The sequence below is a fragment of the Oryzias latipes genome, chromosome 11 (genome assembly GCF_053564925.1).
Source record: "Oryzias latipes strain Hd-rR chromosome 11, Olatipes_Hd-rR_3.1".
Lineage (NCBI taxonomy): Eukaryota > Metazoa > Chordata > Actinopteri > Beloniformes > Adrianichthyidae > Oryzias > Oryzias latipes.
In genome coordinates, this window is record NC_136247.1 from 9,550,733 (window position 1) to 9,578,446 (window position 27,714).

General features: G+C 42.5%; 2 protein-coding genes across 11 annotated transcripts in view; one reads left to right on the forward strand and one right to left on the reverse strand.

Annotated features, from left to right (window-relative positions):
- Nucleotides 1–3,011: 3,011 nt before the first annotated feature.
- Nucleotides 3,012–16,984, reverse strand: meaf6 (MYST/Esa1-associated factor 6). Of its 2 annotated transcripts, XM_023960032.2 has the most exons (9): nt 16,907–16,984; nt 9,233–9,471; nt 7,916–8,031; nt 7,741–7,828; nt 7,619–7,664; nt 7,344–7,533; nt 5,770–5,799; nt 3,387–3,420; nt 3,012–3,306 (listed from the first exon to the last, which is right to left on the reverse strand). In XM_023960032.2, exons 2-9 carry the CDS (start codon nt 9,320–9,322, stop codon nt 3,292–3,294), a joined length of 609 nt encoding a protein of 202 aa, XP_023815800.1. In that variant the 5' UTR covers nt 9,323–9,471; nt 16,907–16,984; the 3' UTR covers nt 3,012–3,291. The 2 variants fall into 2 exon arrangements, with proteins under 2 accessions (XP_023815800.1, XP_023815801.1); XM_023960033.2 differs by lacking the exon at nt 5,770–5,799.
- A 265-nt stretch (nt 16,985–17,249) lies between these two features.
- Nucleotides 17,250–27,714, forward strand: part of map7d1b (MAP7 domain containing 1b) — a 36,011-nt gene continuing 25,546 nt past the window's right edge. For 4 of the 9 annotated variants that reach the window (XM_011481120.4, XM_011481122.4, XM_011481124.4 and 1 more), the window contains exon 1: nt 17,260–17,580. In XM_011481120.4, coding sequence (XP_011479422.1) covers nt 17,523–17,580 — 58 coding nt within the window. In that variant the 5' untranslated portion in view covers nt 17,260–17,522. Of the gene's footprint in view, nt 17,581–18,905; nt 18,958–27,714 lie in introns of those variants that run through there. The other 5 variants (XM_011481121.4, XM_078954733.1, XM_078954736.1 and 2 more) reach the window with 3 other exon arrangements.

Consider the following 27,714-nt stretch of genomic DNA (forward strand, 5'->3'; position numbering starts at 1 on the left):
AACAACTTTTCTGCCAGCTGATTTCTGCTGGTTTTTCCAGTCGACCCGGATGAAAATCTGCAGCTCAGAACCTCTGATCCCCTCTTACAGCTGAGATGATCAGATCAGTACCGGGCTCCCGGATCAGCTCTGTCTGCAGGTAATGTTCCAGATCCAGGAAGTCTGTCACAAAGAAAGTGACTTGGATAGTCATGAAAGATGAAGAGATAATGAAGATGAAGATATGATGGGAGGAAAAACACACACTTTGTGTCGGGCCGGTTCTGTAAAATCTAATCAAAGATCAACTTCAGCTGAGAAGAAGGGAGGTCGTGATTGTTTGGACCTTTCCCATGACTCCCCCTGAAATATGTTTGACCTCCCTGTTAAGGATGAGGTTTAGTTCCAGGAAGAGGAGGAGCCACGAAGATGAAGCAGCTGAGTGACTCTTCAAAGAGCTGACATGGTCACACTGATTCAGAAAGTTTTCCACGGCCCGGAGTACAACCAGCCGCTTCTGACGCAAATGTTGTTCCGAGGTAAACGTGGGAGCAGCTATTTTTTTGCCTCGAAACTTTTTATTTTAGCATAAAAATACTTAATAACTTACAAACATAACAGAAAGTGAAGAAATTGGCTTTTTTTGAGGATTTGTTCTTTTTAAAGCAAAGCTGTTGCCATAGAAACCTTTTTGTGGGTTGTTCTTGTCATACATTTGTCAAATTCTTGCCAAAGTGGTTTTATTGTCAGTTTTTTAGTCTTATATGTTTTCTAAATGAATGAGATAATTGGCTCCTCCAACTTGTTCTAGCCCCTCCCCCTCACACAAAATGTATCTTCCTTCTTCCTGACTCCTCCTCCTCATGTATGGCTCCACCCCCACTATATATTTTCTCCTCCCCCTGGCTTGGCTCTATTCATCATTAACCCTTGTGCTATCCTAGGCACTTTTAACATTGGGAGTTGGGTCATCTAGACCCCACTAGACAGTGGGCTGAACCTTTTTTTCTTCAATGATTTGTGATCTTCACTGGTGTCCATGGATTACATGAAATCTTTCCACCTTTATCCACCTTTGTCATGGTAGGGAGAACATGTCAATGTAAGGGTGGGGTCATAGGATAGCAAAAGGGAAATAGCGTGTTTGCCATTTTGTAGTGCTGTCCGAAACTACAATTCCAAAACTGACTGCCCTAGAAATCTCCCAGAAGCCTCAGTGTGCATTGATGAATAGAATGGTGAATATAGACCAGAGTGCATTGCGTTTGAACAATTTTTGTGAAAACAATTATTTTTTAATAATCAACCAACATTTTCATTATCAGAACACAGTGGATTCAGGAATGGTTGTAGTAAAACACGCATATCGATTAAATTTTCACGTTCTGAGCTTAAAAAAAGTGATGAGCATGTTGTCCAAAATGCTTTTAAAATCCAAGGCACTACATCGTCCCGCGCTAAATAGTTTTTAGTAGTTAGGGAAAAGGGAAGGAATTCGGATATAGTCTCGCTCCTTCCCCTCATACAAAACTCCTCCTACCCATACCTGGCTCCTCCCACCTACGCAGGTCCCCCTAACATATAAAGCGCCTCCCTCTCATGCAAAACCTCTTCAGCCATTCCTGGTTCCTCCCCCCATCCATGTCTGTTCCTTGTCATGCCTGGCTCCCCCACTTTTTTGTATTTTCTCCTTCCCTTACTTGGCCTCTCCCCTCATGCACCCCCCCACCCACCACCACCACCACCATTACATCTTGCTCTTCTTACTCATGCAAAATTTCTCCTTCCAGCAATTCCTGTCCCTCAGGTTTGCCTCTTACTCCTCATGCCTGGATTCCCCTCCTTGTATGTACTGTTGTCCTCCCTTTGCTTTGCTCCTCCCCCTTTAGAATGTCTCCCCATCATCTCTGGCTCCTCCCCCTTATATAAAACTCCTCTTCCCTATAACTGGTTTCTTCCCCTCATGCAAAAGATGCTTCTAAATGTCTTGCCCTCCTTGGCTCCTTCTCCTCATGCATGTCTCCTCATCTTCATGGATGGCTCCTCCCTCTTGTGTCTGGCTCCTCCCTTGATGTTGGTCAGACACTGGTGTGGAAAAAAACACCATGAACACAGAACTGTCGTTTCAATTATGGATGAAATATCAGCAGTGTAACCATGAACTGATTCATCCGACCAGATCAGTCTGAGGCAGAAGTAAATCAACTTAAACCGTTTTCAAATTGTCTCAAGATTAAATAAATTGATTATAATTTATATCAGAAAATACCATCTGGATTGAGACACGGTAAGTTTAATTTACCACGTAAAAACTACCAGGTTCCATCACAGCAACAACACATGATGCCAGCAAAAACGGATCAGTCCAATGTGTGGAAATGCTTTGAATTTAGCAAAGACATGTGACCAAACAGTGTGCTAGAATGTTCTAATAATGTTCCCTTTAGATTATTTGGATGTGGAAAAACAACAGTGGGCAGAACTTTTTGAAACTGAAATGTGATCTTATTTACCATTAATTATTCTTTACTTGTTTGTACACAGATTTAATTTACACTTGATTATCTTGCTTGAAATACAAGGAATCTGGAAAACTTCACCTGTACTGTTCAATACTCAGGTATTTATCTCTGAGGCACACTGGTAGAATTTTTGGCTAAAGATGTCCTCAAGATATTATTCTCGTGAATCGAATCGTTCCAAAATGAACCACTACGAATCATCTTGTCAACCGCAAATTGTGTCAAATTGTTAAAATGGGTTGTTAGCTCCAGGAAAAATGTATAAACAGTTTTTCCAAATTTGTAAAAATGTTGTTGGGGCAGTTATTAAAACATTTTCCCCATAAATTTGAATTTTTTTAACGCCACATATTCTATTTGAAATGTGACCCAAAGTTTCTGTTTGAATCAGTGGACTTCACAGCTACTTCGCCCTCTGGCGCCACCTGGAGGAACAATCGATGCGTGGATGTAAACCTTTTTCTGGTGAAAACAGAACTTTCCTGAGAAACCGTGGAGGAAAGACGCAGGTTGACGTTCCAGCCGGTTTATTGGTTTTTCTGTAAAACGAGCATTTTCATAAAAGCATGGTTCGGGGTGATGCTTGACAAAAACTTTCTTACAAAGACAAAAAAAATATCACAATAAATACAGTCTTAAACACTATACAAAATGGTGCGTCGCTGCAGGAGCGAGCGGTTCGACGCCGCCTGATCAGGAGCAGGACGGCGAAGCGTGGAGGGGGGAATGTTTCAACGATACACAGACGTTCTGGCTGAAACATGGCAAAGTTCATGGAGTTTGCAGGTCTTCAGGCTGAATAATCCTGCAGAATTGAGACCGGAGTCAGATTTCAAACGATTAAACATCGTTCCTGTTAATCTCATGGAGAGTTGGCGAACTTACGGCTCTCGGTTTCTTGTTGACCTTCATGTCGAACCTGCGATAAACAAAGAAGAGCTGAGTTAGAAACGGAAAAACGTTTGGGTGGACGATCCGCTACAGAAACACCACCTCATGACAAGAAACAGCTGCAGACACACCCGAGTCCGAGCAGAGGCGAGGACGGGAGCCAGGAGTTGTACTCAAGTGAAAGTAGCGTTTCTTTAATGTTACCCAAGAAGAAGTAAAAGTAGCTAGTGAAAATACCACCACTACAAAATAAAAGTACATTCTTGAACTTCTAAATATTACAAAACAGATCAATTTGAAAGCAAAAGGGAAAAAAAAAAGTCTTGTTTTTTGTTACCGTAACTCCCTGCTCCCTGAAGACTGAAGCAGAGCGGCAGCAGCGAGAAGAGGATTGAGTGCGTCTTGTTTAGTGTTGGAACGACGTCAAACTAACCAAATAAAACTTGGCCTAAATCAGTGTTTTTCAACCTTTTTTGAGCCACGGCACACTTTAACGTTGATAAAAGTCCCGCGGCACACCAGCATCAAAAAATTTAAAAAAAAAAGGAGAAACTCATAGTCTGTATTGATCTACAGCCCCTCTGCAATCTCACATGCAGTTTTGTGATAATTGTGTCAGAAAAAGCTGGAAGTTGCAGCTGTTTTTTCTAAAAGATGTAATAAAAGTTAAGTTAGAAGATTCAAAAACTGATGTGTGTTCGTTGTGGTTTCAAGACGTCATAGGAAGATTCATTGTGTGCTGAGACGCTGTCACTTTAACCCAATGCCTCATGGGAGATGTAGTGCATTTAGCCGCCGAACGCAGACAGACTTTCTTCTCTGAGCTTCATTGTTTTGTTAACTTGTTCCACGTCTGACACCGGATCCCGCGGAAAGCTACACCGCTAAAGACGAGCTTTAGCTGGTATTTTTGTTGGAACTGAGAGACTTTACGAGCAGAATCAGAACAAGGAAGTGAGGACTCTAACCACTTCTGATTGGTCAGACTGATGACATGTGATTAAACCTCCAAGAATGATTGGTGGAGACAGTTGAGGGGGGGGGACTTTTCCTAATACAGCTGTAGCTGCGGCTAAATCGCGGTACCGTCATTCTTATCAAAATGTCTTTAATAGAATCAAACTCAAAGAAAAAAGTATTTTACGATCTTTCATATTCCTAACTACTCATTGTTTTATCAGGGCCTGTTAGGATTAACAAAGAGCTGATATCCTGGAGATGGAAAATGTTTTTAGATCAGTGAAAATGGGTAATTTCCCGCGGCACACCTGACCATCTCCCACTGGTTGAAAAACACTGGCCTAAACGACATTAATGAATTTGGTGTTTTAATATTTTTACTGTACAAGAAAATTAACAATCGTTTGTATGATCGTTTCATTTGATTAAGCAAACTAAAATATGTACAAATGTGCTTTTATCGACTACTTGGAGGATCTGTAGTTTCAAAAGTTAAACTAATTCTTCCTAAATTGTGTCATGATCACATTAAATCCTGTTTGAAAGCAGTTCAACAAACAGGAACTGCTTCTGTGAAAACAGAAGTGAAGCGGATCGCCGGCACACTGATATCCAAAGAGGCGTCGTGTCTGCCCAGCTTCAGCTTTCGGTGGGGCGGGGCTTCGGTTGTGGTTGTTCGTCCCAACCATTTACTGTATAGGAAAACTGGACTGAGTGAGCGTGATGTCACCCACGGAAAATGAAGTCGATTCAGTCCCTTTTTTGGGATAAGTGCCATGTTGGAGCCAGACAACATCAATAAGCAGCGATTCGGTCTGAGTCAACGTTTCTTTGCCAACCACTCTTCCTGATCAGGAGTGAGCCTGTTTCAAGTCTACACCTCCACCACTTGATTCTCGGGAGAATCTGTCAAACGTTTTGAATGTGTAAACTTGAAATACAGAAAAAATGTTGTGAAAAACTAGGACTAGCAAGAAAATGCTAAAAATAAAAAGTTGCAGAGCGGGATGGTCTTTGGGATTTTGGCTTCTTGAAACCAGCAGGTACTTCCCATTTTAAACGGGAGGGGGAGGCGTCACTCAGTCCAGTTCTCATGTACAGTCAATGGTCAAAAATATACTTAAATAATAAAAGTTTGTACAGAAGGAAAGACTACTCTTATGAGTACACTTTACAAAAGATGCTTAAACTCCTGTGTGTTTATGTGTGTGTGCAGAGCTGTAATGAAGAGGGGTTGACAGGTAAGGAAACCAGTGAGCCGACAGACGAGGAGCTGACATGCTTTCAGCACCAACAGAGGCGTTCACATGCAGAGTAGAACACGCTGCTTCAGGTCACACAAGCAGGGGGCTGGGGGGGTGGAGGTCAGGTGGAGGGGGCGGGGGACAAAGGAGCAGGAAGTAAAATCTGGACTTACTCGAAGTCATAATCAAACATGGCAGAAGGGCTGAGGGAGCGGCGTTATGGGAAGGAAGAGAGCAGCAGCAGTTAGTTCAGACTCTACAGAACTACCGGAGGGAACTCTGCGGTTCTGACAGAACTTCAGAGTCCACCTTCAACGTTCCTGGAGCCGCCAGAGTGAGACCTCTCTGAAAAGAACTCGTTTACAATCAGCAACAAGCTCGACGGGACATTTGGGATCAGTGGAGGAGTCCCAGCTGATCTGTTTTTTTTTTTTTTTTTTAATGAGCAGAACTTCAAAAAAACACACACAAATCTGGAGATAAAAAGAACAGAGAAAAAGAAAAGTCAAGTCAAGGAAAATGAAGAAATGAAAAACAAAAGCTGAGAACCATCAAGAAGAGGAGAGGCTTCCTGCAAAGAAACAGTCTGAAGGTGATCAATTAAGAGTCCAGATTCAGAAGATCTTCATCTGATATCAAACATTTTATGATCTTCCTGCTTCTACTGAACACAACCACAGGATGAAGATGAAGATCCAACCCAGTCCATTCGTTCAAGTTATCTTTTTTTTTTTAAATCAAACGTTTCAGCCTCAAAAGATCCTCCGGTGCTTCATCATGATCATCATTAGGGCTGCAGCTATCGATTCTTTTTGTAATCGATTAATATAGCACTTAATCGATCGATTAATCGAGTAATCGGATAAAACGATTTGTGTGCGTTTTTGAACAACCAAAACAAATAATGCATAACAAAAATGATGTGGTTGTAAAATGAACAAGCATTTGATTTTAAAGATCCGCTCTGATGCAAATGTTAAGAAGCCTTGCGGTCCGCCGAAAGGCGAGCTACCGCCTGTCCCAGCCCCTGCCTATCGGCGCCCCCTCCACGGCCCGCCGCCCCTCGCTCGCTGCCGGCGGCACGCGCGGGTAAGGCGTCGGGGTTCCAGCGGTCGCGCAGATGTCTTCTGTTCAGATGCTGAATCATGGAAGATGTGCTGTTGTGGAATGCCAGCTCTATTTTGCAGTACAGACACTGCACCTTGTTCTCTTCTTTATTAAGTGTGTAATGATCCCACACTTAAGACAATTTCTGCCGTTTATTTATAGATCTATTCTCCGCCATCGCGCCAACTAAATTCAAAAGGTCCGTGTGACACAATCAAATCCCTGCGTATAGTGCGCGTCATAGGAATGTAACGAGGCTTCGAGGCAGAGTTTTTTCCTCGAGGAAATTTTGTAATCGAGTAAGTCGAGTAACTCGAGGAATCGTTTCAGCCCTAATCATCATCATCATCATCTGTAGCCAGCTTCAGCAATCACACGAGCATTTTTTTTAGGAAATGAACGTTTTCTACTTCAACTTTTTTAGTCAGAAGAAGACGGAAAAAAAAAAAAAAAAAAAAAAATCACCATATTTTGTAAAAATGTTCAATTATTGTAATTTTTATTAAGTGTAATCTGTTCTCTTGATCTTAATAACACAAATATATTAGTTTGCCTTGTTAAAGCTGTAAATCTCCAAATTTAAACAGAAAAGTTCTGGTGAATCTGCTGCGGCTCAGCTTTAACCCCGCCCACACCTCACCTGTGTCTGTTCTTGTTCTTCCTCTTCTTGTAGCTCCCGTGATGGCTGCCTGAGGAAGAGGAGGCGGCTTTCTGAGGCTTCAGGTCGTGCAGCGTGGAGTCCACGTCCTCCGTGTCCTCCTGACTCGGCTCGTTCTCCTGGTTCTGAAGGTCTGGAGACGCATCGCTCTCTGTGCCGCTGCCGGCCTCACCTGGGGAATCCCCCGGGAGGCAACAAGTCAGAACCGGCATTCTGAGGAGGCCCAGGCACCAGGAAAGTAGGCAAATTTGACTCACGCTTCTCGTTCATGTGATCCGGGATCCCGCCGAGCGCACACACTGCCTGCCAATCACAAGAGACCACTGAGGAGCAACTTCACATGAGATGGCTGAACGCATCACGCGCAGGAAGTACTTACTGCGACGGACGTGACAGAGGACTTGCTGAACAAACGCTCCGCTTCCTTGAACTTGCGATTCCTCCGGTCAGTCTTACTATTGGAGTTCCTGATTGATCGCAGAAAAAGAAAAGGACCCGATCAGCAAACGCACAGAAGATCTAACCTCACCGGAGTCTGCCGCATTCACACTCACTTCTGGTTGGTCAGGTATCGGTCCCACCCTCGGATGATGTTCCCGTACATCTGAGTGTCCTCCAGGTAGCTGCCCTCAAAGGCGTAAATCTGCCGCTCCAGGTTCACCAGCGTCTCCTGTGTCGTTAAAACGGTTTTACTGCAGACGTTCTGATTGGTCAAGCTAAGATCAGTGCTTATCTTTTCACAAAGATAGCTTTTTTAAAATTTATTTCATTCATTTATTTTTACCATCAAAAACTTGAAAATCCTCTTGAGGTTCTGGTAAAGATTGTTTCATTATTTAGCCACTTGAGGTAAACTTTGAATTTTTCAGCTCCAGAATTGGTCTTTCTCTTCCTAGTTGATCAACCCAATCATCTAATTTTCCAATTTATGAACTAAATTCAATGTTTATAGAAATCCACAAGACTGCAGAGTCAGTATACAACTAGAAAAACATTTTCTATCTTTGAAGTGGTAGATGATGGATACATGCATTTATACATTCCAACTAAATTCAAGAAAAATTCCATTTTGAGACTTTTTAATTGAATTTGACGCTTGTTATTGTCAATAAAGGTCAATAAATTGACGGGAAACATCTTTCAAGTACAAGCAAAACATTATTTTAAATAATGTTAAGGAGGCAAAAGTTAAAGAGTAGTCGTCCAAACAATAACAACATGTTAAAAAACGAGTATGTAAACCAAACGAGTATGTAAACCAAAAAAACTACTACTACAGTACTGGGTAATTAAGCAAATTTGTTGTTAAACGTTTTATGTTAGACAAAAAAAGTAATTTTAAGTGACGCACTAGTACTTTACAATAAAGGTCATTTTCCATTACTTAGAGTATTACTAGAAGCACAACTAGAGATGAAAACAGTAAAAGTCGCAAAAAGATAAGAAAAATAACCTATGACAGAAATGTAACGCGATTGTAACTTGGTTTTTCACTACTAAATCTTAGTAGGTTCCACTCTGTAAACAACGGTGTTGAACAATAAAGAGTTTCAAAACGTAAGGTATCGCGAGAACACACTGTTCGTGCTTCAGGTCTGTAAACTAATTTGGATTTTGTTCGTCAAAAAACGTGAAAAAATAAAACATTCAAACATGAAACGCAGAAACACAAACTTTAAATGTTTTTTTCGATGTGAGGATAAAGTGTTTTTGTTCTTGGTCGATGCTTAGTTAGGACAATTCACAATAAAGGTTTTGCGGCCTGCTAGCTCAGCTAGCATAAGCTAATGCTCGGGTATCTCAGCTTGGCGCGCTAAACCCGGGTTCCGAAAAAAAACATTTAACCCGCTGAAACAGAACTGCGGACTCACGGCGAGCTCCTGTTTCCTCTTCACCAGCTCCGCCAGCTCCCGACGCGTGTCCGGGATTTGCGGCGGGGTCGCCTTCGCGTGCATCGACATGATGGCTCGTTCCGGAACCGACGGGAGGAGGCGCGCGCGCTCAGGAAAACTGGAGACGCGTTGGTGCCGACAAAGATAAGACCGCAAGGTGGCGCCCAAGCGTTGTGAAAGGACCCTCTTCCTACCTTGTTTTATACTTGAACTGAGTTCTGGAAAGGTAAATGGAAGAAAGAGACAGTACATAACAGTAATGCCCAGTGGCTGGTCTCTCTGACAAAAGAAAATAGCAACCTCCCTGAACAGAATCCAGTAACCATCACAGTGGCAGACATACAAGAAAGAGTCTCAGGTATGAAAAACTGCACAGCACCGGGCCCTGACATGTTACATGCCTACTGACTAAAGAAGCTCACCGCACTCCACGAGCGTCTGCCAGCACAAATGAACCAGCTGCTCATGGGACTCACCCGAATGGCTAACGGAAGGGCAAACGATCCTGATCTAGACGGATCCCTCAAAGGGTGCAGTCCCAACCAACTATTGCCCAATAACCTGTCTATCCACAACATGGAAGCTCATGTCTGGCATCATTGTAACCAAGATAAATAGGCACATGGATCAATACATGAGCAAACACACAGAAGGGCATTGGTAGAGTCTTCAGAGGAGCCAAACACCAACTCCTGGTTGACAGAACAGTCACTCAAGACTGCAGGTCACGACACACCAACCTGTGCACAGCCTGGATTGATTACAAGAAGGCCTATGACTCAATGCCACACACGTGGATCACTGAATGCTTGGAGCTGTACAACATCAAAAGGACTCTTCATAGGAAATGAAGCCAATGGGAAGCCACTTGCACAAGTGTCCATCAAATTTTGGATATACCATGGTGATGCTCTGTCCCCACAGCTGTTCTGCATAGGTCTGAACCCCCTCAGCCAAATAATCAACAAGACTGGCTATGGATACCGACTCAGAAATGGGGCCAACATCAGTCACCTCCTCTACATGGATGACATCAAGCTATATGCTAAGAGCGAGCGTGACATTGACTCCCTGATCCACACCACCAGGATCTACAGTACTGACATTGGGATGTCATTCGGGCTCGAGAAATGTAGCCGGATGGTGACAAAGAGAGGCAAAGTAGTCCACACAGAAGGGGTCCCACTCCCAGAAGGAACAATGGAAGACATTGAGGAAAGTTACAAGTACCTTGGAATTCCGCAGGCAAATGGCAACCTGGAGCAGGCAACAAGGAAAGCTGCAACAGCTAAATACCTCATACAAGTAAGGCAAGTCCTGAGAAGCCAGCTCAATGGCAAAAATAAGACTCGGGCAACAAACAGCTACGCACTGCCAGTAATCAGATACCCTGCAGGAATAATAAGATGGCCAAAGGAAGAGATACAGACCATGGATGCTAACACACGAAAGCTCCTCACCATGCATGGAGGGTTCCATCCCAAATCCAGCACCCTGAGACTGTATGCTAGCCGCAAGGAAGGAGGCCGAGGACTAGTGAGCGTAGAAGCCACTATCCAGGATGAAACATCCAACATGCATGAATACATCAAGCTCAAGGCCCCAACTGACAGTGTGCTCAGTGAATGTCTCAGGCAATGGAGAGCAAAGGAAGCAGTGGAGGACAGATCCTCATGGGAGGACTGCATGGGATGTACCTACGGAGCATAACTGAAGTGGCGGATGTCAAGAAGTCCTACCAATGGCTTGAAAGGGCTGGCCTACAGGACAGCACCGAAGCACTCATCCTGGCAGCTCAGGAACAAGCCCTGAGCACCAGAGCATAGAGGCTCAGATCTACCACACCAGACAAGACCCAAGGTGTAGGCTGTGCAGAGAGGCGCCTGAAACAATCCAGCACATAACTGCAGGGTGTAAGATGCTGGCAGGTAAAGCATACATGGAGCGCCACAATCAAGTGGCTGGAATAATATACAGGAACATGTGTGCAGAATATGGACTAGAAACCCCAAGGTCAAAATGGGGAAACACCTCCGAAGGTGGTAGAAAATGAGAGGGCAAAGATCCTGTGGGACTTCCAGATCCAGACTAATAGGATGGTAATGGCCAACCAACCAGACATTGTAGTGGTGGATAAAGAACAGAGGAAAGCCGTTGTGGTGGATGTGGCGGTGCCAAGCGATGGGAACATCAGGAAGAAGGAACTTGAGAAACTGGAGAAATACCAGGGACTCAGAGAAGAACTGGAGAAAACATGGAAAGTGAAGGTAACAGTGGTGCCTGTGGTAATTGGAGCACTCAGGGCAGTAACCCCCAAGCTGGAGGAGTGGCTACAACAGATACCTGGAAAGACCTCAGACCTCTCAGTCCAGAAAAGCGCATTGCTAGAAACAGCTAAGATACTGCGCAGGACCCTCGACGTCCCAGGCCTCTGGTAGAGGACCCGAGTTTGGGTGAGAAACCACCCGCGGACGGTGATAGGGGCGTTTTTTGATATGGAAAAGTTTTGTCAGTGAAATTATCATTTCTGATCAAATATTCAGCAGAATACTAAAAACGAATGTCTGTGAGTCTGAAACCTCATGCACAAAGGGTTACTTCTGTGTTCAGATCAGTATTTTTCTACAAGTTGGACAAAAGCTGTACATAAATCTGTGGTCCACCTGTCAGTGAGCTGCTTTAGCTTGCGGCATGGACACATTCTGATGCTCCACCCTGTTGGTTGGATGCTCTGAAGATGACACCAAACTGCAGCTGCCGGTCCAGAAGCAGCTGAGAGGACAGCTGCTGCAGAGGCGGACTATGGGGGGACCGTGGCCTCTTTCCAGACAGTCCACATGCCTCAGAGCGCTAGAAAAACCGTCCCAGGACACTCCCCAACTCAAAAACCTTTTTTAAAAGCCACATTTTTAAATTCATTTGATCATAGAAACATGTTATCTACAACATGGGAATCAAAAGACAAAGTTAATTTCTTGTTTAAATAATTTTGGAATTAGTATTTTGAGTTCTTGAGACACAAACCTGAATCCTAACTGATATAAGCTAAAGAAAAATCTACAAGTGTTTAAAATCTTACATTGACCTTTGTCTTGTAGTCCGATTTTTCAGGAAGATTGAAAATGTTTCCCCACATTTCTAAATTTCGGCAGCTTTTATTTTGAAGGGCGATGGAGCCTGTTTGGGTTTTTTTGGGACATTTTCGTTTTAGCAGTAGAAAGGATCCCATGTCTTCCTGCTCAGAGGAGTGAGGTGCTTTGGTTGAACTTCAAATATCTGGGTGGTTCCAGTCTACAGACGTCGTTCCTCCTCATGTTTAGCAGCTGTTTCTGTGCAAACGACCTCTAAACACGTCCGGGTGCTCAGCTGCTGCCATGGAAACCAAGGATGAGAGCTGAATTCAGGTGGAAAACCCCCACGATCCAAACCTTGCAGTAGCAGCTGCAGTTATTCCCAGATTCTGACCTCAGCTCTGCAAACATCCACGCTCGTCTTTTTTTTTTATGTAGATGGGGAAGGGAGGGCGGTTCAAAAAGAAGAGGAGCAGCAGAGTTTGGGGTTCAGTTATCTCCCTTTGGGATGGGTGCAGTAGCAGGCGTACCAAGCCTGCCCGGGGTGTGACAAAACACAGACGCATGGCCTCCGATGGCATGCTGGCTCTACATCCACAAAAACTGAAGATCAAATGTCAAATAAATGTGGATTTACATCAGCTAGCAGGTTTTTATACAACAAAAAGCTGATATTCATCGGAACGCGAAGAAACGTCCACTTTAAATCCTCCTCTAGTTCCTCTTTGCTCATTTCCACATAAAATCATTGTCTATTTTTACCGTTTTGGCATCAAACCTTCTGCTTTTTCACAATATTCCTTCATGTACTTTTATTATTCTCCCTTCTTTTAACCCTGTAAAGACCACTACATTAAATTATTGATAGAAATTTCAAAATTTTACAAGAATAAATATGTTTTTTAAAATGCTTTGATGAAATCCACAAAGAAAATTTGCAATATCCTTTTGTAATGCAATATTAATAGTACCAATTACAATAGGTTAAATGATTTTGTAAGTTTTTCCTCACAATTATGTTTGATTAAGATGCAAACATATTGACAAGAGGAATAAAAGCACATTTTTTATCCACTAAGTCAAATTTGAAACCCAGATTTCTGGACTATAAAGAATAAATTGTGAAAACGTTTTGCATTCTTTCAAGACAGCAAGTAGTCATTTAAAAAATGAATAACAACAGATGAGTTTTTCTCACCATAAAGTGAAATGTTTTCCCGCCAAAAGTGCTTTTGAGATTTGAGAAGTGGCCCTACCCGACAATTTTAACTACACCGTGGACATTTAGGGCCCCTTGGTGGGGAGGGTGTTTGGACATCAATGTGAGCAATCAGGAGATTAATGCCCTACCCGCCAATTCTAACTACACCGTGGACATTTAGGGCCCCTTGGTGGGGAGGGTGTTTGGACATCAATGTGAGCAATCAGGAGATTAATGCCCTACCCGCCAATTTTAACTGCACCCTTTAGTCCACACACCCTTCACCCCTTTAAAAAATATACACTTCAACACACACAACCATACACACCCACACAAACACACACACATTATACAAGGTAGGATGGACCTCTGATCATCTGTCCCCTACCCCATCCCTGGCAGGGGATGCTAGGTCCTTGGCAACGGCGGCCGTGTCCCATGAGTGCTGGCTTTCTGGGCCCGGCGGCACCTTCTCCATGCAGGGAGAGAGGGGTCCTTGAGTTCTCCGGCAAGACAATGAGCTGGGGATTGACTCACATCTGAGTCCGTATCCTTGTGGTGTGGGTTCTGGTCCTTGCCTTAGAGCGCCGGCCTTCTCCAAAATTCCAACTGTGGGTGAACCTGGTCGGGCCATGTTTACAACACTCATTGTGGACCCCAATTCTCTTGGGCGTCCTCCACCTGGGCAGGGGTGGCCGGCCCCTGCCTTGCTCTCTCCTGGACCAACCATGGGCTGGGTGGGTGGTTGCCTGGAGCGTGGGGCAGATCTCCCATGGGGGGCTTTGGCTCGTGCCTGGGTTTGGGATGAGGGGATGCTCAGAACTCCTGGGTGGTGATGAGCTGCTATTTAACAACTTCTTTAGTGTTCTAAATATGTAAACACACCGTCCACATAGGTCACACATCCTGTTGTTGTATCACCTTCACAAAGGGTTCCAGTGATCATCTTTTGACATTTCTTTGAGCCGTTTAAACGCTCCTTAAAGTATCTTTTTAAAAACTGTATCCAAGCCGACATCATCACAGGTGATAAATGGGTGTTTGTGCGGTGCAATAGTGTGGATAAAGTAAAGAATAAATGCACCAAAACATGCTTTGTAAAACTACAGAGAATTTAGTTGAACTGATCTGAGGCTGGATGCTTTCTCGTGTAGGCATTTGAAGTGAGGCTGCTGTTGCCATGGTGACCTTCGCCAGCTGAGTGTGGTCTTTGTGCATTTTTAACCTCAGTGCTCGCTTGGTTCATTTAAAATGGACAAAATAACAGATGATCTTAAAACTGCTTCACGCATCACATCCTGCAGGTTGATAAGAGACTGAGGTGAGTTTGTAGAGAAGAGTCGCTAACAAAATACATGGAAGCAAATAGTCAGAGCTTAAACACCCTCATTACTCTTTAAGACTGGGAACTGTGGTTTTGTATGAGGAAGTGACAGAGAAGTATGTTAGAGCCGTGCAGGACATGTATGAGGACTGACAGAGGAGTTCAAGGTGGAGGTGGGATTACATCAGGGATCAGCTCTGAGTCCCATCCTGTTTGCAATGGTGATAGACAGGCTGACAGATGAGGTTAGAAAGGAATCACCAAACTATGATGTTTGCAGACGATGTTGTGATTTGTAGCATCACCAGGGATCAGGTGGAGGAGAAATTAGAGAGGTGGAGCAGTGAAGGAAGACATAAGTAAAATAGCATTTCATTTTTTACAAGTTATTTCAGCATTAATTAGACTTCGTTTTTATTTTTTTAAAGTCAATTTAGGATTCATCAAATGATTTAGCCTCTTTAAACAGTTTAGTGTCTTATATTTTAACAGATCAGTAGAAATTATGGGATTTTTATGGAGGCCTTTTGGCCAAAGCTGCACTATTTAATTCAGATTTGCATGCCTAGGAAATTAGGACACATTTGTGACTTAAGGATTTTAAACTGCAGATGATGTGCTGATCTTGAAGGAGCAATTCTTCAGCACCTGCACTGTGTCTGCAGAGGCTGGGAGGTCATATTCAAAATAAATACCCGACATGTTTGCAGGCCTCAGGAAGTTCCTATTTTTAGACCGAGGAAGCCTCAGTGTGCCTTTTAAATGGTCTTGTTTGAAATGCGAATCCACAAATTTCTATTTGTTTACAACTATAAAATCTTCATTTCCATCCTCACATTTATTTTTGGATTTACACCAGAGGGGAAGAGCTAAACATGACCCCCTTAACTGTTTCAGAATTTCAGGGAGGGTCCACTTTAAAATCATGTCTTCTGGGCTGCTGGGAATCATCTGATGGAACAAATCATTTCTTCATTTCCATGGTTTGATTCATAAAGTTTAATTTACAGAACAGAATTTCTGTCTCTCCCTCACTTCTAATGTTCTGCAGCAGTTAGTTACATCCCCGCGTCCGGCATGCGGGTTTCAGCCTCGATCGATAACGTCAAAAGAGCAACAAGACGAAAAACTCAAACCGGAAACACAAAAGTTTTCTCTTCAAAGTAAAATGACACTAATGTTCTGTGTTCAACCAAAGCAACAAATCAAATCAAATCAAGTCAAGTCAATCGGAACGGATCAAATCAAAACAAAGCAATGCAACGACAAAACCAAATGAAACGAAACAAAAATTTAAAGCCTTAAAAAATATACTACCAAAGAACTTAGGGCTTATTTTTTTGAATAAATTGATTAATTGTGAAAAAATAATCAGTATAAAAAAAGAAACATCAACTTTTGTTGGTTTGCTTTGTTTAATCAGCACGTGTGACTAACTTTAATGTTTGCTTAAACCATAAGTTTTCAGGTAAAATACTTTAAATAGTTTTTTCCAGATCCCCCTGGAAAACCAGGAGATAAACCAATCAAGTGAATTTCTTTTCCGCTGATTAGTCCTATAATAAATCCGCTGTGGTGCAGTGGTTAACGCTCTTGCATCACACCAAGAAGGCCCTTGATTCAAGGACCGGCTGGGGGACCTGAAACAGAACACCAATGGGGGACCTTTCTGTGTGAAGTTTGCGTTTTCTCCTCGTCAGAAGAAAATGAATACTTAATTTGTGATGGTTTTCCTCTGATATGTAATGCACATTTGGAATCAGCATTTAGGTCAGTCTCTTTAGTCAATAGTGCTGCTGCTTTAACAGGTTGCAAAGTCAGCACTTTTTACTTTCGTTTACATTTTTTCTATATTTTTTGAGCATTGCTGCAGTAAAAAAGATCAAATACAAAATAAATAAAAACCTCAGTAGGATCGCTACAGTTGGCTACCACCTTAGCTCTGAGTTAGCGTTCATGGTTTAGTAATTTTCAATACATTTTCTTAATGGATGGCGGAGACGCTCACCCCCCCACCTGTCCTGGTTTTAGTTTAAGAAATGAAGCTCAGTACTTACTCAGTTAACTCAATGTTTTGATATGCCGGTGACCCCGTGACCTATCTTTGACTGTTGTTAACAGGGGAAATTTTTTTGAGACTTCTGGAGTTTACTTTTGAATTCAAAGCGAAGTAGTTAAGGAAGAGCAATTTTTTTTAACATTCGATATGTATTATTCCACAGCAAAGACTACTACAAGTAGTAACTAGTAACATAAATGTTTACAAATCCAGAAAATACAACAACAACAAAAACAACAGTAATAATAATAATAATGATAATACAGCAGTCTTATTTTGACAACCCCAACGGAAGTCCATCTGTTACTTCCGTTAGCTTCTCGGTTTTCCCCCCCTCCGCTAGCGTTCTTCATTCCCACTCTGAGGACTGAGCAGTAAACAGGTCCACGCCCGCTGGACCGAGCCGAACTCGTGGTTCCGAAAGCACTCCCGCTATATTATTTTGGACTCGTTAAAGCTGAAGTTTTGTTTTTTCCCCTCGTCTTCTTTTCGTCTTCGCCTGGTCTTAGTTGGGTCGCGTTCGGCTCTCCCGCGCAGTTTCTGGACGAGTTTCCCTCCATTCGGGGCGACTGTGTGAGGAATGTTCCCGGCTGCCGGCCGCCGGACCGGACACGATGGATTTTAAGGACCTGGACCGACACCTGGAGGAGAAACTGAGCCTGTCGGACAACGGTGAGTACACACAGGGATCTCCTCAGATGTTTCCGCCTCCGCCACATCCTCACGATGCAGGTGAAGGTGCGATGCTCCTGTTGCTCAAGAGCACGTCGGGCAGGGATGCTGCAGAACATCCTCCTGCTGTTGCTTTGACCCGACGGTGGGTTCAGGTGTCAGATTTCTCAGAGGACAGACATTGATGGGATGTTTGAGGTCTGCAGGGATCCAGGTGTTTCTGGATGAAGGTCAAACTGGTCACCTCCACGATCATGGACGGAGGAATGGAACCATGGATGGATGGATGGATGGACGGAGGAATGGAACCATGGATGGATGGATGGATGGATGGATGGATGGAGGAATGGAACCATAGATGGATGGATGGATTGATTGATGGATGGAACCATGGATGGATGGATTGATTGATGGATGGAACCATGGATGGATGGATGGATTGATTGATGGATGGACGGACAGAGGGATGTCCACTGCAGTTCTCCTGGCGTCTAGAACGTCATAGTCTCCCTCCATGAGGGTTGTGTGAGTCCAGCTGTGGTTCTGCTCTCTTGTTTTCACGGTTCTGGGTCCAAATCCTGTCTTCCGTATGGACTCAGACTTGTAACTGGTGGAGGTGCTTCACCCGATCACAGCTCAGGTGGTGCTGGCTTCCCCGTTGACTCATTTTTGCATTTTGGAGAATGTTAAAATCCCACTGGTGGGATTTCTGCTTTAGTATCTGCCTGCCTGCCCCTTTACATGTTCAGGTGCTACGTGTTTTCGGGTCATCTAGGCCTGTAAAAGGGTCATTGAGAGGAATGGCTACATCTTAAGGGGAGTGTAGGTGTGTCTTGGATTTCCCGTGTGCGTCATGCGGTCACCTTAAAGGATGTCATAAAAACCATTGTTGGTGAAGTGGCTGGGAATGAGGGTCAGTACCGCTAAATCTGAGACCATAGAAAGGAAGTTTGTCATCTCTCGGTGGGTGGAGTGTCCCTGCCCCATGTGGAGGAGTTTAAATATCTTGTTGACGAGTGAGGGAAGACCAGAGCAAGAGATTGACAGGCGGATCGGGGCAGCGTTGAGTTATGCGGTCGCTGTATCGGTCCATTGTGGTGAAGGGAGAGCTGAGCCAGAAAGAACCAGGTCCCAAATACAAGCTGCTGAAATGAGCTTCCTCCATATGGGTGGCTGGATGCTCCCTTAGATGGGGTGAGAAAATGGGTCATCCGTGGAGAGATCGGAGTAGAACTGCTTCTCCTCCACATCCAGAGGAGCCAGTTGAGGTGGCTCGGGCATCTTTGCTTAGACTGCTGCCCCCACAACCCGGTCCCAGATAAGTGGCGGAAGATGGATGGATGGATAAAAACCATTGTACCATTTGTCATGCTTGTGGTAAGTGTTTCATGAAGTATTTGGACGTATGACGTATAAGTTATGTGGTCGTACGGTGTTCTTATGCCACACCAGTCATAGTAAGGTGCTTTTTTTAGCAAATGCTGCACATAGGTGTAGAACAGAAACTACACCCTAATTCTAACAGTCAGATTTATCACGTCAACAGTGCGGGCTCTTTGCGATGTATGCATGAACCGTTTCACTCTATGGGGTCGCAGATCGCCCTACAACCTTGATATTTTGAGAGAGCAGCCCTTGTAAGGGCAGCTGAATGGGGTAAGGAATCTGTCAAAAAGAAACCCATTCATAAAGATAAAGTTGTGCACAAATTAATACTCATAAATCTGAACACAATTAGTTTTACGTTTAACACGTATGTTGTGAAGACAATTTGTCTTTGTTTTAAATAGGACTTTTCTTTGTCTTGAATACAAAATGTCCTCTGTTTACTCATTGACAAAAATACGTCACTGGGTTACAGGCATAAACATTAAGTCCAGATACATAACTAAACTAAAATAGAACTTTTTAGAATGTTTTTGATCCCATAACGGGAAACTTATCTTGTTGTTACTATAATAGCTCTGTTAAGAATTGAATAAAAAAGATAATTACACAGCGATCTACGGGCGCATTTTGCCGGTGCCTGATCGTGTAAACAGTGCAAGTTTGTCAAAACTGGTTGATATAAAGAGGACAAAGAACCAAAAACAGCTAAGCTAACTCTGAGCTAAATTAGGCTAACTAGCAGCCAACCATTGCTGTAGTAAAAAAGATCAAAAACAAAATAAACGAAAACCTCAGTAGGATCGCTACTGTCGGCTACCACTTCTGTTGTTAACAGGGGAAATTTTGTATTCAAGAAAAACAAGAGTCGTATTCCAAACACAGACAAATCATTTTCAAACAGATGTCAAACGTAAAACTAAATGTTGTATTCATATAGTTTTATTTTAAATTAATTTTGTATTCATGCATCCGTTTCTTAGTGACAGATATCGTAGCTCAGAAAGTTGTAACTAGGGGAAAAAGCCAACTCTGTCTTGAAGAACTGAAGAGTGTTTTTTGGCGTTTGATGGCCTCAGGAAGGTTTTAATTTCTCTGTGGTTTTGCCACAAGCGGCTCCCTGCCTTCTGGAAAACGTTCCTGAGGGTTACCTGCTGGATTCACACATCGTCCCTGCATGCCAGGACCTGCTGCAGGCTGGAAAATGTCTTTGAGAGGTCTGGGGGAATGTTGCACATGTTCATTACACACCTTTGGAAACAACCAGTCAGCTTTTCACAGTCTGAAGTTTGTTTTTTAATTAGTAAACTCTGCGTTTGAGAAAACACGAAGATTTGAGGGACTTTTTCTCATTTGGGATTTGCAGCAAATGAGTTGCAATTGAAGACAACGGTCTGCAGCTGGATCTTCAGAACTGACAGTAGAGATCACGAGTGTGTGTTTTCTTCAAGTGTCCTGCAGCGGGATCAGCTGAAAAACAGCCCGTCGACCCACATGTGACGCGTTCAGAAATGCTGCAGAGGCGATGGATAAACACAAGCATTCCTTTTTCTCAGAGTCCTCCTTGCAATCACACGCAGGAAGCTGTGATGCAGCTGCAGCTCGCCATGCCCTGATGGTTGCTTCCTGTGCTGTGGTTCAAACCCTCACCTGTCCAGGCGTCACCTGTCCGTACCTCCCCCAGCAGCATGCTGAAGCCTCAGACAGTTCGGCTTTTGTCTCTGCAGAAGTTCAGCTGGATGTTATGCCTGATAAAAGTGGCTCTGTGTTGATATGATCATGCTGAGGGCTTCAACCTGCTGCCCAGCCGACAGCGCTGCCGCTCCGGTTCAATGCTCCTCTGTGGAGGCGATCATGGGACAAGGGGTGTCTTCGTCCCCGCCAGCCTTCTCTCTGTGTTTGTGGAAGTGATCCTCCGACTGTAAACCCAGTAAAAAGGCAAACTTAGTCCTGTGTGCACAACTGGAGATAAATAACCAACTTGGAAAACCACACAAGAGGCCAAATTAACAAAAATAAACTCATCTTAGCGACTTCGGAACGAGCGACGATGAATAGACACAACAGACACTCGACAAGCAAAATACATGCAGGGTTAGCTGCTGCACGCCAACAAAACACCCGAGTTTCCACAGCGGCGTAAGGATGACCATCGAAAACCGCAGAAAAACAACTCGACTTCAGAAAGATCCTACAACGAACCCACTAAATTTTCTTTTTGACCAATGTTCAAGAAAACTCCAAACCATATAATGTGATTCCAAAAACGCTATGTTTACACGAGAATTAAAACAATAAAAACAACTGCTAGATATTACGAATTAGCTTAACTTTTGAGCATTTGAGCTTTAGCAATGTGAAGACTGACATATAGGAACATAGTCGCTTTTCTCCGCGTCAGAATGCGTTAAAATTGCGCTAATTTCGTGAGCTTTAGCTCCATTGTTGACATTCTTTCAACTATCGTAACCCTCAACCGTATACGCAATTAAATCCCAGTGGACCGTGAAGAGGAGAAAAACAGCCCATATGCAACACTTTACAGTAGCGAAGGTCTTACGCAGTTGACGTGAATGAGCTCATTCCAAATGTGCAAAGAGTTTGTGTCGTTCAGGTGTCGTTGGCGATATCTCGGGTGTTAAAGAGTTAACACTACGTTAGCTTAAAAAGTTTAACGGGTATGAAAAATGTGTTTAAAAGACCTGCCACAATAACTCATGGAACTTCCTGGATAAATAATTACCTGTATGAATAAAGTTTTATATATTTTTTTAGGTTAACGGAAAAAAGAATTATGTGAAAAAAAACAACTTGGACTAGGAAGACGGGGCAAAAAGGGCCTGAGGGGCAAACATCAGAGAAATGGCTATAGTGAGAGTAATATAGCTACAGATGGTCTGAAGAGGCTCATAAACCTCTAACAAAGGCCATAAATGATGCTGTTGCTGGGCAGAATTTTTGAAGCTGTATAATGACTTCCACTCTGAGCTCGTGAACATTCGGTGCATAGAAACCAAAGGTTGTATATAAGAACTGGACCGAGTCAGTGTGACGTCACGCATAGATAACTATTCACTTCCAGCTCCAACCAAACGGTCGATTCAGTCGCCATTTTTTTCACGATACGGACGAACTTCAGTAAGCACTGATTGGTCCTAGTTGTTCTGAGTCATTGTTTCTATGACTACCACTCTCACCAATCAGGAATGAGCTTGTTGGAAGTCCACACCCCTACCACTTGAAAGCGAGCTCGGGAGAATCTGTCAATCAAATGTTCTATGGGATTTTGGCTTCTGAGAACCAGTGGGAACTTCCTGTTTGGAATGCAGCGAGGGGGGAAGGAGTCAGTTTTCATATATAGTTAATAATAGAAACCCACTATAAGCCACAAATACACAGAATTTCCCTGTTATCACCATATGTTGTCGCATTTAACATGGGAGTCAACACAAAAATGCTTCCCCTTGTAACCAGCATCTAGTGGTCATTTAAGGAACTGCAGTTTTTTTATTTTATTTTTGCTTTATTTATTTACTTATTTTTGTTAAATTCTGGACTGTACGGTGGGGGCTTGTTCTAAGTTAGAAATTGTTACAAATATTTTTAAAAACTTTAATAGTAATTTTGTTCAAACCAAAAAAACGTTTCAAAAGAAAAATTAAAAACAAAGATATCTACAGTAAATTGTTAAAGTTGGTTTGAATTTTATTCCTTTAAAAATCTTAAATATAAACAAAAGCAAAAAAAAAGATCCTTTTTTGAGTAGCTGAAGTTTTTTTCGGTTAATACTGCAGAAAGAAAGCAGACGATCTAATTTATTGAAAAATATAGAGCAGAAGATCGATAATATTATTGTTTATTAAATAAGAAAAGTCAAATCTCAAATCGTTCTTCAGTATTTTCTCTGTTGAATTCTTCCAAATCCCGGTTTTCGCTTCTCTTTTTGGCTGCTCTGTAGAGGTTGCCACAGGAAATGTGCTTCCTCCTCGCTCACACCAACCACCCTCTTCATGAACCTCCTCATTGGTCTCCCTCCTTCCTGGTATCTCCAACCTCATTGTTTCTCCTCTGAACGCATTCTAACCCATATATCTCTGCAGAATGTCAGTTTCACCGTAGAAATCGATGCTGTACAATTTTTTTTGTTTTTTTTTGGTACTTTGATATTTTCGTGCAATCACAAACCTGGAAGCTGCCTGGCTCACAGACGGAGGCAGGCCTTCCTGTATGTGGGAGCGGTAATGCCTCATTCCGACCGGACGCACTCCCCGTGGGCGGGGTCGGTTGCAGAGGCCCAGGATCCTGTTCGTCTCCTTTCCTCCCCCTCCGTTGTTCCGCTCGGCACTGCGACCGCGCGCCGAGAAAGCCTCAGAAATTGGAACAGAGTGGAAACGCTTCTTCCTGCCGCCGCGGATGAAGGATGCCACTTCCTGAACGCTGACGCACAGATTAGTGTGTTTCCCTTCATGCAGGATTGGAGTGTATGAATGGCTCATTGATGTTAATAATCCTGCTGCAGCCTGATCCGGCTAGAGAACGGTGTAATGCGGAGTTTAAGCCTTATTTCACTAATAAAAGGAGACGCGTTTCACAAAAATAATCTACATGTGTTGCTAGGCAACATTAGATAATCAATTTCCTGTGTTTAAGAGCAGATCTTGTTGGTTTGTTTGGAGTTTTTATCTGCTATTTCTTTGATTACAGACATGTAATAAGTAGCCCTTGTGCTATCTTGTGGGGTCCCGATGGCCCCACTCCAAACGTTAACGTACCTCAGGCACATTAACGTTGGTAGTAGGGTCATCGGGACCCCACAAGACAGTGCGCTGAGCCTTTTTTCTTCAATGATTTGTGATCTTCACTGGTGTCCATGGATCACATGAAATCCTCTCCACCTATATCCACCTTTGTCATCCTAGGGATAGCACGTCAATGTAAGGGTGGGGTCATCTGGACCCCGCAAGATAGCACAAAGGTTATATGACTCTGCTCGGCCACAACAAATGACAGTGGTGTGTGACGAAGCCGTGTTTTTAAAGCTCTGTTGCTGCCAATCAAAAATGTTCGCTCCTAATTATGCAGAGCTGTCAGAAATAGGAAATAAAACGACAAAGATGGAAGTAGAAGTTTGTAAGTTAACCATTTAAAGACCCAGTCTGGTAAGAATAATGTTCTTGGTGTGTTTTTAACAAGTTCTTGTGGCATTTTTCTGATGGTGGAGGACATATATTAAGAAAATGAATCAAAAATGTTAATTTTCTTCAAAAGAAAACACAAGTAAAATCAACTACCAAAAAGCCAAATTAAGTAGAACAAGAAGACAGTTCTATTCCATATGAGCTAAATTTGATCCATGAAACCCCTTAAAAAGTTTTCTGCATTTCTTCAAAATTAATAAAGAAATAAAAAAAAGCTGATTGTTTTATTTTTTTTAGTATCGAAGCTGTGCAACAATCTGGTCCATTAAACCAGTTTGTTTTTAAAGATCAGACCTTTCTTCATAATGTTGATACATCAGTGTGAAGGAAAAACTTTAATTTGGAACCAAACTCCTCTAAGACTTGAAAGTGTTTGTGGAGAGGAAGCTGAGATCTCAGCGAGAAAACGATGATGAGGTCAGAGCTTCGTCGGGTTTTCTGCCGGTGTCAGCAGGTGAAGCTGCAGCGTTCAACCATCGCTTCATGTCTTCATTCCTCTGATGAAGCTGCAGCTTCAGCGGTTCACACTGACTCTCAAATACACTTCACAACATTGTGGTTCATCGATCACGCAAAGAACTTGTTGCATTACCCATACTGCTTTGCAAGAATGCCCATGAGGTTTCTGTGGCGCTCGGACCGTGTGAAGTGACAGATGCAGCTGCGGTCCCAGCAGATCTCTTCATCAGCAGACTCTCTTATTGCTTCGGCTTTCATGCTCCTCTGAGATCATCAGGAACTCCATCAAATGTTTATTTGCTCCGAGACTCCGTCTGTTTCACTCTGGATGGTGGGATTGAACCCACAACCTTCCAGACTCATGTCTGTAAAATAGGACAGTTGAAGGTTTAAAGTACCAAGTCTAGTTAGCAGAAATTCCAAAATAGTAAGAATGTCTTTGCTGGAGGACAGATATTATCTAGTTGTTAAAAACGGTTCTTTTATTCAAAAAGTATCCATTACTACAGAAGCCAGAAACGGCCTAGCCACCTATTTATATTGACTCTTGTGATGACCACATCTAATCCATTGTCGTTATCACGAGAAAACAAGGTTTTCTTTTTTTCTTTTTTTTTTTAACTTGTCCTGTCCAACATCTAGGCAGACAGATGAGAGCTGAGGGCCTCTTGTGTTGGACATATTTTACTTTAACAAGAGGGGTTATGAATCTTCAGACAAACCAAAGGTATGTCTGAATAAACCCCTTTTGTAATTGAGGCCAAACTTTATTAATTTCAATCATGTCTGAAAATCTTTGGTGTTGGACCGGACGGAAAAGGAAAGAGGGGAAGAAGAGAGAGGGACGTTAGAGAGAGGGGGGGGTAGGAGGGTGATAATAGGAGGGGAAGGGGGATAAGACCATGAAGCAGCATAGAGCAGACAGGTTTACTGGTTGTTAATCATTATGGTAAGGTTCAAATGTAGAAAAAAAAAAAAAAAAGGGGCGGAGCCTGTCCACACACACACTCAAATGTTATAAACACACCTGTTAGCTGCAAAAATGTCCACCTGTCGACATGTACACAAAACAGATAGTGTTCACACGCATACTTATGCCTGATAACCAACTAGTGTGAAATATTTCAGTCATTCAATCATGCAAACTGTTAGTGCAAAGGTGAGCTAACACCTGTGCTCAGGTGAGTGTTTATGTTCTTCTAAAATGGATGGTGGAACGTGAAAAGAAGGAGGGAGAGTGCCCAGCCATCCCCACCCCAAGACCCCCACCGCAGCAGCAGCAGCGGCAGCCGGAATCCCCCCAACGCCACACGGGACGAGAAAAACGAGAAAACAAGGTTTTCACCGGTTTTTGGCTTCTGCACATTTTGCTTTGAATCTGAATTAGCTAAATTAGCTAAAAATAGTCATCAGACAACTGCTAGTAACTTGAGTCTGTTAACCAGTGCTAAAAATGCCCAGAATAAATCCTAAAATTGATCAGTAACTGTGAAGATCTACATTTATTTAATAACATGTGAAAAAGTTAAAAAAATAAAGGTTAAATAATAACGGAAAATGTCCCAAAATGTAAACATGTTGTGTTGGGAGCAGCAAACGGCTGGACCCTGTGACACAACTGGTAGAAAAACATCTGCTTAACCATGACAAGCTCTAAATCAGTGTTTTTCAACCTTTTTTGAGCCACGGCACAAAAATTAAAAAAGGAGAAACTCATAGTCTGTATTGATGTACAGTCCCTCTGTAATCTCACGTTTTTGTGATAAATGTGGCAGAAAAAGCTGGAAGTTTTCTAAAAGTTGTAATAAAAGTTATTTTTCAGAAATAACTATCAACTAAATTATTTGACATTTAACCATGGTAGATGCTTTTTCCCTTCAGTTTATTAACATGTAACATGTAACCTCACAAAAAAACAAACATATTCTTCCTAAATTGTGATTCATTTTTTTAAATATTTCTTTCAATGTTAGTGCAAAGGCAACTGTAATTTTTGAACAATTATATGATCACAATATGTTTGATACATTTTACACAAAAAGACTAACATTATATTTATGTTGTCTGTAGCTACACAAAAAGTGAACATGTTGAAGTTTTATTAGTTTTTCTTTTGTCTTAATCAAAAACAAAAGAAAGTCTTTGAAAACTCAAACAAAAATGTTTTATTTCTTTTTAGATGATTAAATTGTTTCAATTTAGTTTAATTGTGTCTGTTGGCCACTTCACCTTATTTTATATGTTGAATTTAAGAAGAAGTAATAACAACATTTTAGAGACAGGATTCTCTAAAATGTTGTTATTACTTCTTCTTAAATTCAACATATAAAATAATCCAGATGTTATTAGAAAAGTGTTTCAGTTAGAAAGATGACTTGGACCAAACTCTTATCGGCTGTTAAAAAACACAAACCTTGAAGGAGAATTAAACTGTTAACTGATTTGTCTGATTTCATCAAGAAGATTTAAAAACTGTTTGATGTGTGTTCGTTGTGGTTTTAAGACGTTCAACAGGGAAGACTCGTTGTATGCTGAGACACTGTCACTTTAACCCAATGCATCATTGGAGATGTAGTGCGAAAACTGCCGCAGATGGCAGACAGAGTCGCGTCTCTGAGCTTCATGGTTTTGTTCACTTGTTCCACGTCTGTCACCGGATTCTGTGGAAAGCTACACCGCTAAAGACAAGCTTTAGCTGGTATTTTTGTAGGAACTGAGAGACTTTATGAGTAGAATCAGAACAAGGAAGTGAAGACTTTAACCACTTCTGATTGGTCAGACTGATGACGTATGATTAGGGGTTCAAGAATGATTGGTGGAGACAGTTAAAGGGGCGGGACTTTTCCCAATACAGCTGTAGCTGCGGCTAAATTGCGGTACCGTGATTCTTATCAAAATGTCTTTGATAGAATCAAATAAACACAAAGAAAAAAGTCCTTTATGATCTTTCATATTCTAACTACTCAGTGTTTTATCAGGGCCTGTTTAGATGAACAAAGAGCTGACATCCTGGAGATGGTAAATGTTTTTAGATCAGTTAATGAGGGCAATTTCCCACGGCACACCTGACCATCTCCCACTGGTTGTAAAA

What these genes read in the sequence shown, in the direction of transcription:
- meaf6 (XM_023960032.2), bottom strand. Translation starts at nt 9,322, where the DNA reads ATGTCGATGCACGCGAAGGCGACCCCGCCGCAAATCCCGGACACGCGT. An exon ending in AGAGGAAACAGGAGCTCGCC is followed by an intron (nt 8,032 to 9,232) that starts GTGAGTCCGCAG and finishes TTAACGACACAG; the next exon opens with GAGACGCTGGTGAACCTGGA. An exon ending in GGATCACATGAACGAGAAGC is followed by an intron (nt 7,534 to 7,618) that starts GTGAGTCAAATT and finishes GGGATTCCCCAG; the next exon opens with GTGAGGCCGGCAGCGGCACA.